The 15,223-nt window shown below is 54.7% G+C and overlaps 1 protein-coding gene across 1 annotated transcript; it reads left to right on the top strand.

Annotated features, from left to right (window-relative positions):
- The first annotated feature begins 1,041 nt into the window (after positions 1-1,041).
- On the top strand, positions 1,042-13,751 carry LOC132249837 (olfactory receptor 2D3-like). Its single transcript, XM_059725491.1, has 3 exons — positions 1,042-1,871; positions 10,871-10,984; positions 12,765-13,751. The coding sequence occupies exons 1-3, from the start codon at positions 1,110-1,112 to the stop codon at positions 13,749-13,751; spliced, it is 1,863 nt and encodes a 620-aa protein (XP_059581474.1). The 5' UTR covers positions 1,042-1,109.
- The last annotated feature ends 1,472 nt before the right edge of the window (positions 13,752-15,223 follow it).

Genomic DNA, 15,223 nt, shown 5'->3' with positions numbered 1-15,223 from the left:
GGTCCTCCTTCCTCACTTCTTTGAAAGTGGGAACCACATTGGCCTTTTTCCAGTGCTCATAAAGCCCTGCCAGAGGTCCTGCAATGACCCCTGCCAATGCCCTGAGCACCCTGGGGTGGAGATCATCTGGACCTGATGATTTGAACACGTCCAGTCCCTCCAGAAGTTCCCTGACTCAGTCCTCCCTGACCCTGGGCCTGTCTGTGCCTCTCCTGGGTCTGTCCGGAGTCCCGGTGGGGAGGATGACCTGGTCCATGCTCAGAAAAATGGAGGCAAAGAATTAATTTAAGAGGTCAGCTTTACCGTCTGGTGCAACCACCAGATTGCCAGGCGTGTCCTGCAGAGGACCCACATTACCCAGTGCCTTCTTTCTGCCCCCTATGTATTTAAAAAAGGACTTCTTGTTGTCCTTGATCCTGGTTGCTAGTCCTTGTCCTGTCTCCATCTTGGCCTTCCTAACAGCCCCCCTACAATCCTGAGCAACAGAGGTCTAGTCCACCTTGGTGATGGCCCCTCTCTTCTATTGGGTGTAAGCCTCCTTTTTAGCGTTCAGACGTTCCTGGATGCCTTTGGTGAGCCATGGGGGCTTTTGAGCACTCTTGTCCCCTTTGACTCGCGTTGGGACTTTCACCCTTCAGGCTTGGAGGAACAACTCTTTAAGGAACGACCACTCTTCTTGGACTCCCAAATCCCCACCCCCAGACCCCAGTACCTCCCTGACTAGTCTCCAGACCGCATTGAAATCTGCCCTCCTGAAATCCAGGGCTGCTGCCTTGCTGCAGGGCTTGGAAACCCTGCGCTGGATGGTGAATCCCAGCAGGCGATGATCGCTGTCACCCAGGTGGTCGAGCACCCGCAGACCCCAAAGCAGGTCATCGCCTGTGGCCTCCGCTCACTGCTGGTCTCTCTCCCCACAGGTAGCTGCCGCTGGCCCCATGGACGGGGCGAACCAGACACAGGTGACAGAGTTCATCTTCCTGGGCTTCTCCCACATCCTGCAGGGCCAGGCCTTCGTCTTCCTGGCCTTCCTTGCCATCTACCTCATCACCCTGTTTGGGAACTGCCTGATCCTCACCCTCATCGTGCTGGATCCCCAGCTGCACAGCCCCATGTACTTCTTCCTCGGCCACCTCGCCTTCCTGGACATGTGCTACTCCTCCATCACGCTGCCCAAGATCCTCGTCAACCTCCGGCACCAGTGGGACACCATCTCCTACCGGGAGTGCTTGGCACAGATTTTCTTCCTCATGACCTGCGCAGAAACAGAGTGTGCACTGCTCACCGTCATGGCCTTTGACCGGTACGCGGCCATCTGCAAACCCCTGCACTACACCCGCATCATGAGTAAGAAGGTGTGTGTCCCACTGGCCACAGTGTCCTGGCTCTGGGGCATCCTGAACTCAGCCATCCACAATTTCCTGACCACCAACGTCTCCTTCTGTGGAGCCAACCAGATCCACCACATCTTCTGCGACATCCCTCCTCTGCTGAAGATCGCCTGCAGCGACACCTACATCAACGAGATGGCTCTTCATGCTGCCACTGTCTTCGTGGGATTGATCCCATTTCTGCTTGTTCTCATCTCATACGCCTACATCCTGCTAGCCATCCTCCGCATCCGCTCCAACATGGGCAGGCACAAAGCCTTCTCCACGTGTGCTGCACACCTGGTCGTGGTCATCATCTACTTTGGGACGGCCATCCTGAACTACAACAAGCCCAGCGCTGGCTACTCTGTGGAGGTGGACACGCTGGTCTCCACGCTCTACTGCATCCTCACCCCCATGCTCAACCCCCTCATCTACAGCCTCCGCAACCAGGACGTGAAGGGCGCCCTGAGGAGGGCCCTGGGGCACCACAAGAAGGACAATGCATCCCCACGCACACAGCCAGGTGTGGACTAAGGTGAGGGCTGGGAGGAGACTCTGCCCCAGCATGACACCAAGGGCTGAGCCACGTGCTGATGGGGAAAGTCCCTGTTTGCATTTCTGGGAAAGAGTCACAGCAAGGTAGCACTGGAAGGGGCGTGAGAGATCATCTAGTCCCATGCCCTGCTCCAGTGCGGATCCACCCCGTCTACTCCAGCTCAGATGCACGTGTCTAGTCTGCACTTTAGGACTCTCAGTGAGTGCACCCTCCCTCTCGCTGGCACCTGTTGCTCCTAAGTTCCCCCCAACATCTAACCTGTCTTGTCCTGTCCCCTCTTAACTTACGGAGCGAGGGATTTCTACCCTTTTTAGAAATGAACCTTTTTATTTGAAGCCTATTGTCCAAGCCCCCATGCTCCCTGTTCCAGACTAAATAATCCCAGTACTTCTCACCTGACCTCCTGTGTCTTCATTTCTAGGCCTCTCATCATTTCTTTTGCTCGCTCCATTAGCCTCTCCACATCTCTCTTAGGATGTGGTACCTGAAACTGGACGCAGGTGAGGCCTCACCTGTACTGAATGGAGGGAATGCCCTGCGTCCCAGTGGGTACGGCACTCCTGGTTATGCATTCCCCACAGCTGTTAGTGCTTTTGGCAATTAAAACAGTGTTGCCTCCTATTTGGCTGCAGTTCACTGCAACCCCCCGGCCTTTCCTGCAGCCCTGCCACCTACCATTGTGAGCCCACCTCACAGCAGTTTCATCTAAACCAGAGGTTCCCAGTCTGTCATATGGGTACCACCAATGGTATGCAGACAACCTGTCAATGGTACGCATCAACAGATTTATTATATTTATTCTATATGACAAAAATTTGCTGGTGACACTTAAGCTTGTATCATTTTAAACCGGTGCTGCACAATCTGTCAGTATTTAGGAAGCACTGATGTAGACAGTATTTCCTTCGCTTCCCCATGAGCATGTCACTATCGATGGCCAAGTCTCAAATGCCTTGCTCAAGCCCAGGTGCATCGCATCACTGCACTCTGCCCGTGCACATAGCCCGTCACCTTGTCATGGGGGAAATCCAGCTGTTCAGGCATGACCTGCTGTTGACCAGCCCACATGAGTCATTCCTGATCACCAGGGATCCTGGTTTTCTGTGTGTAATCAGTGCATATTCTCTAATGGAAAATCCCATATTCTCTGATTAAAAAACCGCAAATCTCTGTTTTTCCACCATTAAAAACAAACACCACCATTATAATTATCAGCTGAACACAACATTTTACTGATGTTTCCCATTTTAAAGCCATGTGGAGGCCTACCAGCACATCAGTCATCATAAGATAATAAATTCTCAATACCTATATATTCTACATATCCCGGTCAGCATGCACAGCTTCCCCATAGGGCTGCTCTACATGCAGCTGCAGCTGCTCGGGTGCTGCTCGACTGCCCCAGCTCCTGCTCCTCCTTCCCCACTGTGCTGCTCCGGGCAGGGGTGGAAGCTGCAGCCGAGAGGCTCCTGCCCCAGTGTGTGGATCTCCAGCTCCGAGCTGTCTGCCACCCACTGCCCCTGGCCGGCAGCTGGAGTGGGAGCCCTGCGCACTGCACTGCACTGCACTGCACTGCATGGCACCGCCCAGGAGAGCTCTCACAAATGCATCCCCTGCCTCCCTATCCCCTCCAGCTCGTGCAACCCAGTGCCCTACACCCCCATTCCCTGTTGCAGGCAAGTAGGGAGCACTCCTGCTCTGAGCCACCCGCCTCACTGCATCCCACCAAAAACCAATGCTGATGGTGTCTCCGTTGAGGCACTTACATCCGGCCAGCCCAAGCCTGGGGTAACCGCTGCCACCACCCAGGCCTGGGTCTTTGTTAGGGCTCTGTTCAACCTGGGGTACACAGATCCTGTGGAGTTTGGGGGTGCTTAACCCACTGTGGTACTTTGGGATGCTTCCTTTTAGCCTGAAGCATTCACAAGCAGCCTCCTGTGCAGGAGGAAAGTAAAATGCCATGCCCACCTTAGCCAGCCAAGCAAAAGCGAGCTAAAAAGGCTTGCCTCTCCCTTCTCAAGCACACGCACAGTGAGCCAGGCTATACCAGATAGCTTTATTGATCAGAGAGAGAGACAGCGAGGAGGGAATACACAAAAATGGAAAATTGATAGAAAACCCACTTGAGCAAATCTGAGTGGACTTGTTGGCCCTTTTGATGTGTCTAGAACACGCAATCCTAAGTTACTGGCTAAATTTCAGGTAAGTTACTCACCTGTTCATCCAGAAACTGATTGAGTCGCTCTGAAGGACTCAGCTTGGTTCTGTGTTTCCAAAGAAGTCTCCCCGACCAAGATGGAGGGACCCTTTAAATAACCTTCCTGATCTCATCACCAGGACCCGACGAAAATCTGGTATTTTCTGAGCACCTCTGATGCTAACCAGTCAGTTTGAAAAACGTCAGCCCTCACCTTGAGGAGTGACCAGTGCCTTGAGACCACCCCTCGGGGTCAGTGGCAGGAAGTTTAACGAAGGGATCTGGCTGAAGGGGGGGTGGGTTTGCAACCTGGTCACGTAGTCACTCTGGGGTGTAGTATACCTTGGGCTGCAGCCCTACAACTGCTACATGCAGGGAGGTTGAGTTCTCCACACCCCCACTACAGAAAGGATGTGGACACAGCGTGGCTGACAAGGGTCTGTGTCAGCTCTGAAGAGGTTAACTCTGTGGCATGCAGAAGCGTGACCTCATCCCTGAACATAGGAGTGTGTTGCACATGCACATGCATATGCACATGCATATGCACATGCTGTGGGCTCGTAGGGAAGGTGCCGGGCCCCGGGGACCGGGGGAACTCCAGGCCTCGTGGCAGCCACCGGGCACACACCGTCCTGGAGCCACGTTGTGATGGGAACCTGGGCCAGTTCTGCTCGGTGTCCATGAGATGAAAGGCGGAGCTCAGCGTGAGTGACAGAAGGAAGAGCAACACTGATTGGAGGAGATGGGAACATCTTCCAGGGTTGGGGCAGTGGGCTCTGGAGACTGGGCACTGATTGGTGCGGAGTGTGAGCGTGGGCCGTAGCCCCAAGTGGGGCTGCTCCTTGCTCTGGGATTTCACTGCCAGGGCAGATCCAGCTGTTCCCGGGCTGGACCCAGTCCTTGGGATCCTGCCTGATGACCTTTTGCTTCCTGCAGCACGAGGGGCATCGACATGCAAGGAACGAGGGTCTGAGCCCGACTCCAGCCATGTGTCTCAGGAGAAAGCCCCAGGACATGGAGCACGTCGGGAGTGCAGCTCATGGCCCATGCATGGTGCATGCAACCTGAGAGCTGAGCATGTGGCCAGGCCGGGCCCAGAGCCTCCTGCTCCACGCTCCCTTCCTGCACCAAAGCAGCCCCCTCACCTTGGGACCCCTCATCAGGGAAGTTGGGGAACTTGTGGTTGTCTTCGATGCAGGAGGCCTAGTCATGGCTGCCCTGCATCGTGCACATGGACACTACTCCTCTTTTCTCATTCTCTGCACAGGAAAAGTGATTCTTGTTTGCTTGCTTCAAACCTCAGCTTTAACCCATTATTTCACTATTTAAACTTTGTTTTTCCTTCGTTAGGAATAAAACCTCCCTGTGCAACTGGCCCTTTTCCCTGAGCAATGGGCTCAAGTTGCAGCAAGGGAAGTTGAGGTTGGGTATTCGGATAAACTCTCTCACTAGGATGGTAGTAAAGCACTGGAACCAGCTCCTCAGAGGGGTGGTGGAGTCTCCATCCTTGGAGGTTTTTAAGGCCTGGGTAGTCCTGTCCCCCAGCCCCACAGCAATTTTCATTGCCCTCCGCTGGACTCTCTCCAATGTGTCCACTTCCCTTCTGTATCGGGGGCCCACAAGTGGGCACAGGATTCCAGATGTGACCTCCCCAGTGCAGAATAGAGGGGAAGGATCACTGCCCTCGATCTGCTGGCACCGCTCCAGCAATGCAGCCCTGGATGCCGTTCACCTTCTTGGCAACAAGGACACACTCCCAGCTCCTATCCATCTTCTTGTCCACGCTCACTCCCAGGCCCTTAACTGCAGAGCTGATGCCCACCCACTCACCCCCAGCCTGCATGGGATTGTCCTGTGCTAAGGACAATACTTTGCACTTGACATTATTGACCTTGTTCCTCCTGGGCACACAAGTCCCTTTTGGGACTGGCCTGCCCTGGGCAGAGCACCTGTGCTCATCATACTGGTTGTTAGTGGCCAGGACATGCCCTGCAAGTGGTCTGGCATCACAGGGCCCCCATCCCCATTGCCAGGGGCGGGAAAGACACTGTTCTGCTAGTGGGGTGCTGGGTGCTGACACACGAGCTGCCCTGATAGCCCTGGGGGCCCGTGACTGCTTGGAACAGGGGCAGCGGAGCCAGCCACGGGCCAGCACCCCCTCCCACCTCGGTCTGTGTCCTGGAGGGGCTCATTTACCCCTGGTGTCTGTCTGGACAGGCCAAGGTTGCACAGGGGCCAATTAGTGTTGTTCATATAGGACTCTAGGAGCAAAACCACCACACTGGAAAACAAAGTTTTTCTGCTCCACTTCGCTGCTTAGGTCCCAATCCCGATGGCCCTGCCTGCACCCATGGGCCTCGCACTAATGACAACAGCACAAAACACTCTGGGGCCTCGTTACCCGGCCTGCTCTTCATACACACAAACGAGGCCCAGGGGAACTGTTAAACACTTGTTTGTCAGCGGTGCTCAGGTCTGACTCCAAAACTTTTTGGTGCTAAACTTAGTTGATTGCATCATGAAGTGGAAGTCATGGGAGGCATCAGGGTTTGGTCACACCAGGCTAGAGCTGTGCTACGCGTCCAGCTAAGACCCTGCAAAGACCTGGACGTAGCTGCTGCACTGAGTGGCAGAGGCCCCGTCATGACCAAAGGTGGTTGAGAGGGATGCACAAGAGATAGGCTTGATCTCCCTGTCCTGCCCTGGGCACGGAGCAGCCCCTTCATCTCCTTCCCCTGGCCCAGGACCCCTGGCCCATGCCACCCCATCCCCTCTGCTCTGCTGCCTGCGCCCGTCTCTGCCCGGCCATGGGCAGTGAGGGGCCATTGCACTCACCTGCTCCTGCCTGCAAGCAAGAGCGGGGTACCTGTGGGGTTGCAGAGTAGGGGGTGGCTGGGGTCCACAGCACTGGGCATGCATGGGGGACGGCCTTTTACGAGACTTCGGGGAGAGGCTTGTCCGAGTCTTGTACAAGCGTGACCGTGGGGAGGAGGAAACGCAGCACTGGCTGCTTTGGCTTCAGCCCCCAGAACAGAATCCAGCTTGTCCCCCACAGATGGTGCCCCCATTCCCCTCCCCCCTCATGGGCCAGCCCTGCCCAGGGTCAAGGGAGACCTGGTGGGGCAGGAGCTCTGGCCCCTGGTCCCCTTCCAGCACAGGGGACCCTAGACTGGCGTGACACAGACGGCCATAGCGCAGGACCCTCCAGCCCATGCTTATAACCCCACAGCCCTGTCTGCACCCCTCTGCCACCTGCCCAGCCGTCACCCACGGGTACGTGCCACATTCGGGCTGTAAGCGCAGGGCCAAGAGTCGGGGCCCGGGCCACAACCCTGGACCCTCCACACCACTCCAGCATCAGCCTCCATCCCAGAGACGCCCCAGGGACCCTGGGGAAGGGGCTGGTCGCTGGGGACGCAGGCAGGGAGACAGAAAAGCCCTGCTCTGGGCTCCCCCATCCCACTCAGCCCTGGAGCCAGTGCCAAGGAAGCCCTTGGGGTGCAGCGAGCAGGAGGGGCTTTCTCTGGGTTTGCTCCTGTCGGGAGCTGGGGAAGTCAGTGTCCTCGGTGCTGAGCCCCGGCCACAGCCCCAGTGCCGGGGTGACTTTGTCAGCCCCGCTGCACGGAGAGCCAGCCGGAGAGGAGCGGCTCAGCGCCTGGGGGGTGTCCGGGACCCCTGCCCCGCACTGCCCACGTCCAGACGCTCCTGCCTGGGACCGCGCAGCACTGCCCCGGCCCCGGCCCCAGGCCTGAAACCGTCCTTCGTCCCCACTGAAGCAGCCCTGGCCCCGGCGCCTGCCCCCCCGCCACAGGTAGGTGCCTACGGGCTCTGTGCCGCTCTCCCTGGGTCACACCAGGGCAGAGAGCCCGGATTTGGAGGCTGCCCTGGTCCCAGCCCGAGTACCTTCCCAGCAGGATGCTCTGACTCTGCTTTCCCTGCATGGAAGAGGGGCCAGAGCCCCGTTTGCCGGGATGTCCGGGAACCTCTCCAGCCGCCGAGCGGGGCTGAGCGGGGCATGGGGAGCTCTGCCCCCGCACGCTGCCTCCTGCCCAGGTCCATGGACATTGATATAGTTTTGTTATAATGCTTAGATAACTTGTCAGAACAAAATCAGACAGTCAGAGCAGACCATAAAGTCAGGTGAAGAAGAAACAGGACCAACATGGCACAGGGGGGAAGGAAAGGCGATAAGAAGCCCTCCCTCTTTCCCCAGGATAGAAATCCCAAATAATTGGCACCTTCCAAGTCCACAGAAGATCTGGTTCAGTCCAGTTCCAAAAGTTTCAGTGAAACAAAGAATTTAAATCAAACCAGTCAGAAATTATTTATTACAATATTAAAACCAGCCACCTATAACTATTGGGCATGGGCTGGAGGGATATTTGGAGAGCTCAGCAAATTCAAGAGGACCGGCTGCCAATCTGCGTGCCCCCCTCCTCCCACCCCTCGAGGCGCCTGATCTGGGGTAGGTGCGAGTCTGTGCGGTGCTGTCGTGGGCAGACAGACAGACTTTGGGATAAATGTGTGTTCTCAGGTTTTACGGTGCAAGCAAGTACTAGTTGGGCTGTAGACCTGTTTCTGCTTCTTTCCTCTGTAGCCTACTCACAAGGTGACCTGTAATCTGGGTAACTGAACTGACACCCGACCCGGGCGCAGGCTGCTGCGGCAGCAATTTGTTTGCAATTTGTTTTTTGTTTTTTGGTGAGATGTTGGCAGCCAGTCAGTTGTCTGGCATGGGTAGCACTAATACCCTGCCTGATAACGAGGGAATGGAGGAACAGCTCAAACAAGAGTTATCTGAGATGGGGGATCAGGATGGAAACAGGGCACATTTGACACCCCAAAGCCCTGGAGGACCCTCTGTGAAGACTGGGGTGGGTGGATTAAAAAGATTTTTAAATTAGGCAAACTCAGGAAGAAGGCAGCTCTCCTTGAAGGACTGCACATGGTTGCAAAGGGGACACCTGAGAAGGTACAGACCTTAGAGGAGGAGTATCGAGACGTTATAGCACAGTGAAAAGCCCCAGAGGATGTATGTAAGCAATTAGGGGCAGAGGTTTTACACCTGGACGGCCGGGCTTGAACGGACGGCGTTCATCTCCCAGCTGCTGACCGACACGTCAGCTCCGGCAGTCAGAGGCAGCTCAATGAAGAGCCAAGCTTGAAAACATACAGTCCCACCTGCAAGACAGTGCGGGGCTGCTCGGACCGCTCTCGGGGCAGCGGGACAAGCCCCAGACGAGCGGGGGATCACGGACAAGTGAAGTACGAACCAGGCAGTTAGAGGAGCGGCTTCCAGCTAACGGGGAAGAGCGGCTGCCGGCACTTCCACAGGGAACGGGGACGATGACCCTGGTCAACAGGGATCCTGGTTTTCTCTGTTGAAAATAAATCCTCAATTTCAGATTTAAAAAAGTACCCAAAATCCACATTTTTCCATGATTAAAATGAATCGCCCCTAATATACAGATATATATTTATAGTGGTGTTTCATTTTAATCATGGAAAGAGGTAGATTTACTTTTTTAATCCAAAAATTGGGGATTTTTTTTAACCAGAGAAAACTAGGATTTCTGATGAACAATCTTACACTGAATAGGAATATGATCATGACTGGTATTGCCAAGAGTGGGAAGACAATCTAAAACCAGCCCCTACATGACTGAAAATATCCTGGGGGTCTTCAAGAGGAGGTTAGACGAGTATGTAGCTGGGGTCATCTAGACCCAGCACTCTTTCCTGCCTATGCAGGGGGTCGGACTCGATGATTTATTGAGGTCCCTTCCGACCCGAACATCTATGAATATGAATCTATGAAAACTGAAACTGCAGATCCTGGAAGCTCAGGTCCAGTCACAAGAGGGAAGAGAGAGGAAAGAGACTGGAAGCACTGGTTAGCACTGGCCCAATGAATCAGGACGATGTCATAGATCAGCTTTTAAAGGGGGACACACACAGGCAGTTGGAGGGCTCTCCTGATCCAGGTGTTGTGTCGCTGTTTGCCACCCGGTAACTGGGAGGAGCTCCCAGACACAATTAATCATGGGCAACAAAATGCTACCAACAAAGTGTGTGGAAGTGCGGTGTGTGTGTGTGGGCGTGCGTGTGCGTGTGCATCCTTGGAAAAGACACCTTGTTCTCGGACCTTTCCAACATGACCCAAAGAACAGGGCCGTCACCGGGGTGGTTTTTCGACCAGGTTTTTCTCCTGTGCAAACTAGGGGTGCCTGACTTGGACCGAGGTGACAGTCTGTAGATAAATATGATAATTTTAGGATTCCACCCTAGTATTGTCACATTTATGGGCCTGCGAGGCTTTGGACCCTGCTTCGGATCTGGAAAAGCTTCGGACACTTTGGCGTCTGAAGCAGCGTGTCCGGATCGAAGCGCTGGCTTCGTTGGGCTTTCCAAAGCGCTTCGGAAAAGCTTCGGAGCCGCTCTGGAGATCCGGCCATAGGTATAATGGGGAATCAGTGAAATATCTATAACTTTGTTGGGTTTTGTCTGATTTGGATGAAACTTGCAGGGGTGGTAGCCTCTGCTAGGACCATGAGTTTGGCTTTCAAGAATTTGGGGTGCAGTTCCCCCCAAACCCCCACACCGATCTTCCTGAAACTTGACAGACTTCATGCTCTCAGTGGAGGCCACCACCCCTGCAAGTTTCATTGAAATCAGACAAAAAACCACCAAGTTGTAGATATTTCATTGATTCCCCATTATATCCTATGGCCGGATCTCCGACTTCAGAGCAGCTTCGGCCGGATCGAGGCAGAAACCCAGCCCAGAGCTCCGGATCGGATCGTGGCCATCCGAAGCAACCGGATCCGAAGCCGGATCGGATTGCTGCCTGCTCGCACAGGCGTACCTGACCTCAGGGACTGCTGGCACACCCGTTCTGGGGAGATGCACTATCGTTGCCTTACGAACCAGGGGGAAAATGGGTCTCCTCCCAAACTCAGAGCAAACAGCAGGGTCGATATTACCCTAAGGTATGCTTCCGTTTTCTCCAGATGAGAACCTATTGATTTCTCCAACCGAGAACCCAGTTATTTCCCCAAATGAGAACCCAGTTAATTCCTTAATAAATTAGTTTTATTGAGCATTATCGAATAAAAAAATATTATAATTTCAGGATTTCACCCTGGTATGTCACATATCTGGGGCCTTACAGTAACCTCAGGGGTGGCTGACACAACCGTTTTGGAGAGACGCACTACAGCACGGTCCTTAGCAAAATAACATCTAATGACTTTGGTTGCATCAGTCACTACTAACTACTGTGACTTTAAGATAAAGCTGTTATATCACCTATATGGATTGTTTAATATCAGGTCTTCTCTTACCTCCTTTCAGGCCTTGTGCTTTGTTTTAATTGTGTTTGTGGTTTCTTTGACTTGCTGACCAAGTCACTGTCACATCCGCAAAAGTTTACATTGCGGTTACTCAGAAACAGGCTTTGGACCTTCTGCTTAGCAGCACTTGTGCAGCTCGGCCTGGGCCCCGTGAAAACGGTCGGGGCTGGCAACACGAGACCGATGAGGAAAGCCTGCAAGGACCAGGGTGATGTAGCCTGGGGAGGAGAAGTCTGAGGGGGGATTTGATAAAAGTCAAAACTCCATCTCCAGCCGAACCTTGCCGCAGGGGGAGTTTAGGCTGGAGATGAGGAGGAGGTTTCTGCGTCTGAGGGTGGTCGAGCACCGGGACAGGTGCCCGGGGGAGTTGTGGCCTCTCCATCCCTGGAGGCGGTGATGAGTAGGCTGCACCGACACCTGTTTGGGCTGGTTTAGTCAGGGCTCATTGTCTATACACGCGCATCCATATTGCACAGGAACTATGGAAAGAGCTGACCCGAGCAGGGCGCGGGGCCCGAGGCAAATCAGCCCATGCGGGGCCCTGCCACCGCTCCAATCTGGGCCCCAGACCTGAAGAAGCTGCCACCACCAATGCTAGTAGTGGGGGATAGCAATCAGCTGGACGCAAAGCCTCCACCGCTCCACCTGGCTCTGCAAGGCCCCTCAAAGCACGTGGCCTGGGATGGCCCGGACTATAGCAACTTACATGGACTCGGGAGTAAATTTGCTACCTGCATGATGCAGGTCGCAGATATACCCCCCAAGTAGTTACTGCGCAGAAGGCATGTGTCGACACCTTACTGCGCAGTAACAATGGGTGTGTAAGGCAACATAAGACAATTAACATCCCAGTAGTTGCCTTAACACTATGTGGGCTGAGCGGGCCGGAGCCCAGCCCGTGGGGCAGGGTGCTGGCGCAGGTACTGTGGTGCATGATCCTGCAGACACTGAAGACGTGGTGCTGCCAGCTGGGAAAGGCCTCAAAACTGCTTACTGTGCAGTAAATTACTGCAGAGTAAATACACTTGTAGACAAGCCCACTGACCATAAGCTGATTATGTTCAGTTTGGGCAAAGACAGAACCAGTGATAGATAGCTACTTGGTGAGACCAAAGAGCCAGTTCCCACAATGGCAAGGAGAGTGAGGAGTGAAATTCATATATCTGAGCACCAAGGGCCCTGCCCGTCGGCGTGACACGGCCCAGCCGGGCTGGGGAAGGGGCTGATCTTGCGCTGGATTCCTGTCCCCACGCTCTGCCTCCGCTCACTGCTGGTCTCTCTCCCCGCAGGTAGCTGCCACTGGCCCCATGGACGGGGCGAACCAGACGCAAGTGACAGAGTTTGTCTTCCTGGGCTTCTCCCGCGTCCTGCAGAGCCAGGCCTTCCTCTTCCTGGCTTTCCTCGCCATCTACCTCATCACCCTGCTGGGGAACTGCCTGATCCTCACCCTCATCGTGCTGGATCCCCAGCTGCACAGCCCCATGTACTTCTTCCTTGGCCACCTCGCCTTCCTGGACATGAGCTACTCCTCTGTCACCGTGCCCAAGATCCTCGTTAACTTTGTACGCCAGCGAGAGACCATCTCCTACCGGGAGTGCATGGCACAGATGTTCTTCCTCATGACCTGCGCAGGAACAGAGTGTGCGCTGCTCACCGTCATGGCCTTTGACCGGTACGCGGCCATCTGCAAACCCCTGCACTACACTTGCATCATGAGCAAGAAGGTGTGTGTCCCACTGGCCTCGGCCTGCTGGCTCTGGGGCATCCTGAACTCAACTATGCACACCTCCCTGGCCACGGACGTCTCCTTCTGTGGAGCCAACCAGATCCACCACATCTTCTGCGACGTCCCTCCTCTGCTGAAGATCGCCTGCAGTGACACCTACATCAACGAGATGGCTCTTCATGCTGCCAGCATCTTTGTAAGCCTGAGCCCATTTCTGCTCGTCCTCATCTCGTACGTCTACATCCTAGCGGCCATCCTCCGCATCCGCTCCAAAATGGGCAGGCGCAAAGCCTTCTCCACCTGCACCTCCCACCTGATCGTGGTCATCATCTACTTTGGGATGGCCATCCTGAACTACAACCGGCCCAGCACCGGCTATTCCCTGGAAGTGGACACGCTGATCTCCACGCTCTACTGCATCATCACCCCCATGCTGAACCCTCTCATCTACAGCCTCCGCAACCAGGACGTGAGGGGGACCTTGAAGAAGGTGCTTGGGCACAAGAGGAGGGACTGTGTTTCCACACATGGGGAATCAGGGCCAGGTTAGGGTCATGCCTAGGAGGTGAGTCCTGGTCCACCAGGACATTCAAGAAGCTTATCATCGCGATTCATGGAAAAATACTGACTTGACTCTCTTAGGTTATAAAAAGGTATCATCAAATGAGCCAGACGAACTATGACAGGATGTTTCCAGAACAACTAATCCACTTCACGGGATCAAGCATACATTGCCCCTTGTCCCGCCTTGGGCAGGGAACCGAGGCAGGACAATGGGCCACATGTTCCCTACTTACAGAGATGCGCCTCAGAGAGCCCCTGGGGCACGGTTACATGTGGGACCCCAGCTTCCTCCGCTCGCAGAGACCCACACCAGGGCATCTCTGAGGTGCATTTCTAAGCGAGGAAAGCCAGGCAGGCACTCCTGGGATTTATGGGGCCTGATCCTGAATGGGAATTTATACAATCATAGTCATAGAAGTTGGGTCGGAAGGGACCTTGTAGATCTCCAAGTCCGACCCCCTGCCTGGGCAGGGAGAAAACTGGGCTCAAATGACCCCAGCCAGGTGGGCATCAAGCCACTTTTTAAAGACCCCCAGGGTAGGAGCCAGCACCACTTCCCGTGGAAGTCAGTTCCAGATCCTAGCCGCCCTGACTGTGAAGTAGTTCCTACGGCTGTCTAATCTAAACCTACTCTCCAACAACTTCTGGCCGTTATTCCTTGTTATCCCGGGGGGTGCTGGGGAAACAAGGTCTCCCCCAAACCCTTCTCATCCCCCCTAGTGAGTTTATAGACGGTCACAAGGTCCCCCCTCAGCCTTCTCTTGTGAAGGCTGAACAGGTTCAGGTCCCGTAGCCTCTCCTTGTAGGGTCTGCCCTGCTGACCCAGGATCATGCGGGTGGCCCTCCTCTGGACCCTCTCCATGTTGTCCACATCCCTCTTGAAGTGGGGTGACCAGAACTGGACACAGTACTCCAGCTGCAGCCTGACCAGTGTCACGTAGAGGGGGAGGATCACCTCCTTGGCCCTGCTCGAGATGCACCTGTGGATGCACGATAGGGTACGGTTAGCCCTGCCGACTGTGACCTCGCATTGTCGGCCCATGTTCATCTTGGAGTCAATGATGACTCCAAGATCCCTTTCTGCCTCCGTGCTCTCAAGAAGGGAGTTTCCCATCTTATAAGTGTGCTGCCGGTTACTACTGCCCAAGTGCAGCACCCTGCACTTGTCCGTATTGAAACACATCCTGTTTCTGTTAGCCCACCCCTGCAACCTATCCAGGTCTTGCTGCAGTCTTTCCCTCCCTGCTAACGTGCCCACCTCTCCCCATATTTTGGTATCATAAGAAAATTTGAACAGGTTGCTTTTCACCCCGTTGTTCAAATTCCTGATAAAGAAATTGAACAGTGTGGGCCAAAGGACCGGGCCCTGGGGGACTCCGCTGCCCACTTCCCCCCAGGTTGAATATGACCCGTCCACCACCACCCTCTGAGTACGACCCTTCAGCCAATTCGCAATCC

This window comes from Alligator mississippiensis, chromosome 4, assembly GCF_030867095.1.
Source record: "Alligator mississippiensis isolate rAllMis1 chromosome 4, rAllMis1, whole genome shotgun sequence".
NCBI lineage: Eukaryota > Metazoa > Chordata > Crocodylia > Alligatoridae > Alligator > Alligator mississippiensis.
Note: the sequence above shows the minus strand (reverse complement) of the source record. Positions and strands in the feature narration are given on the sequence as shown.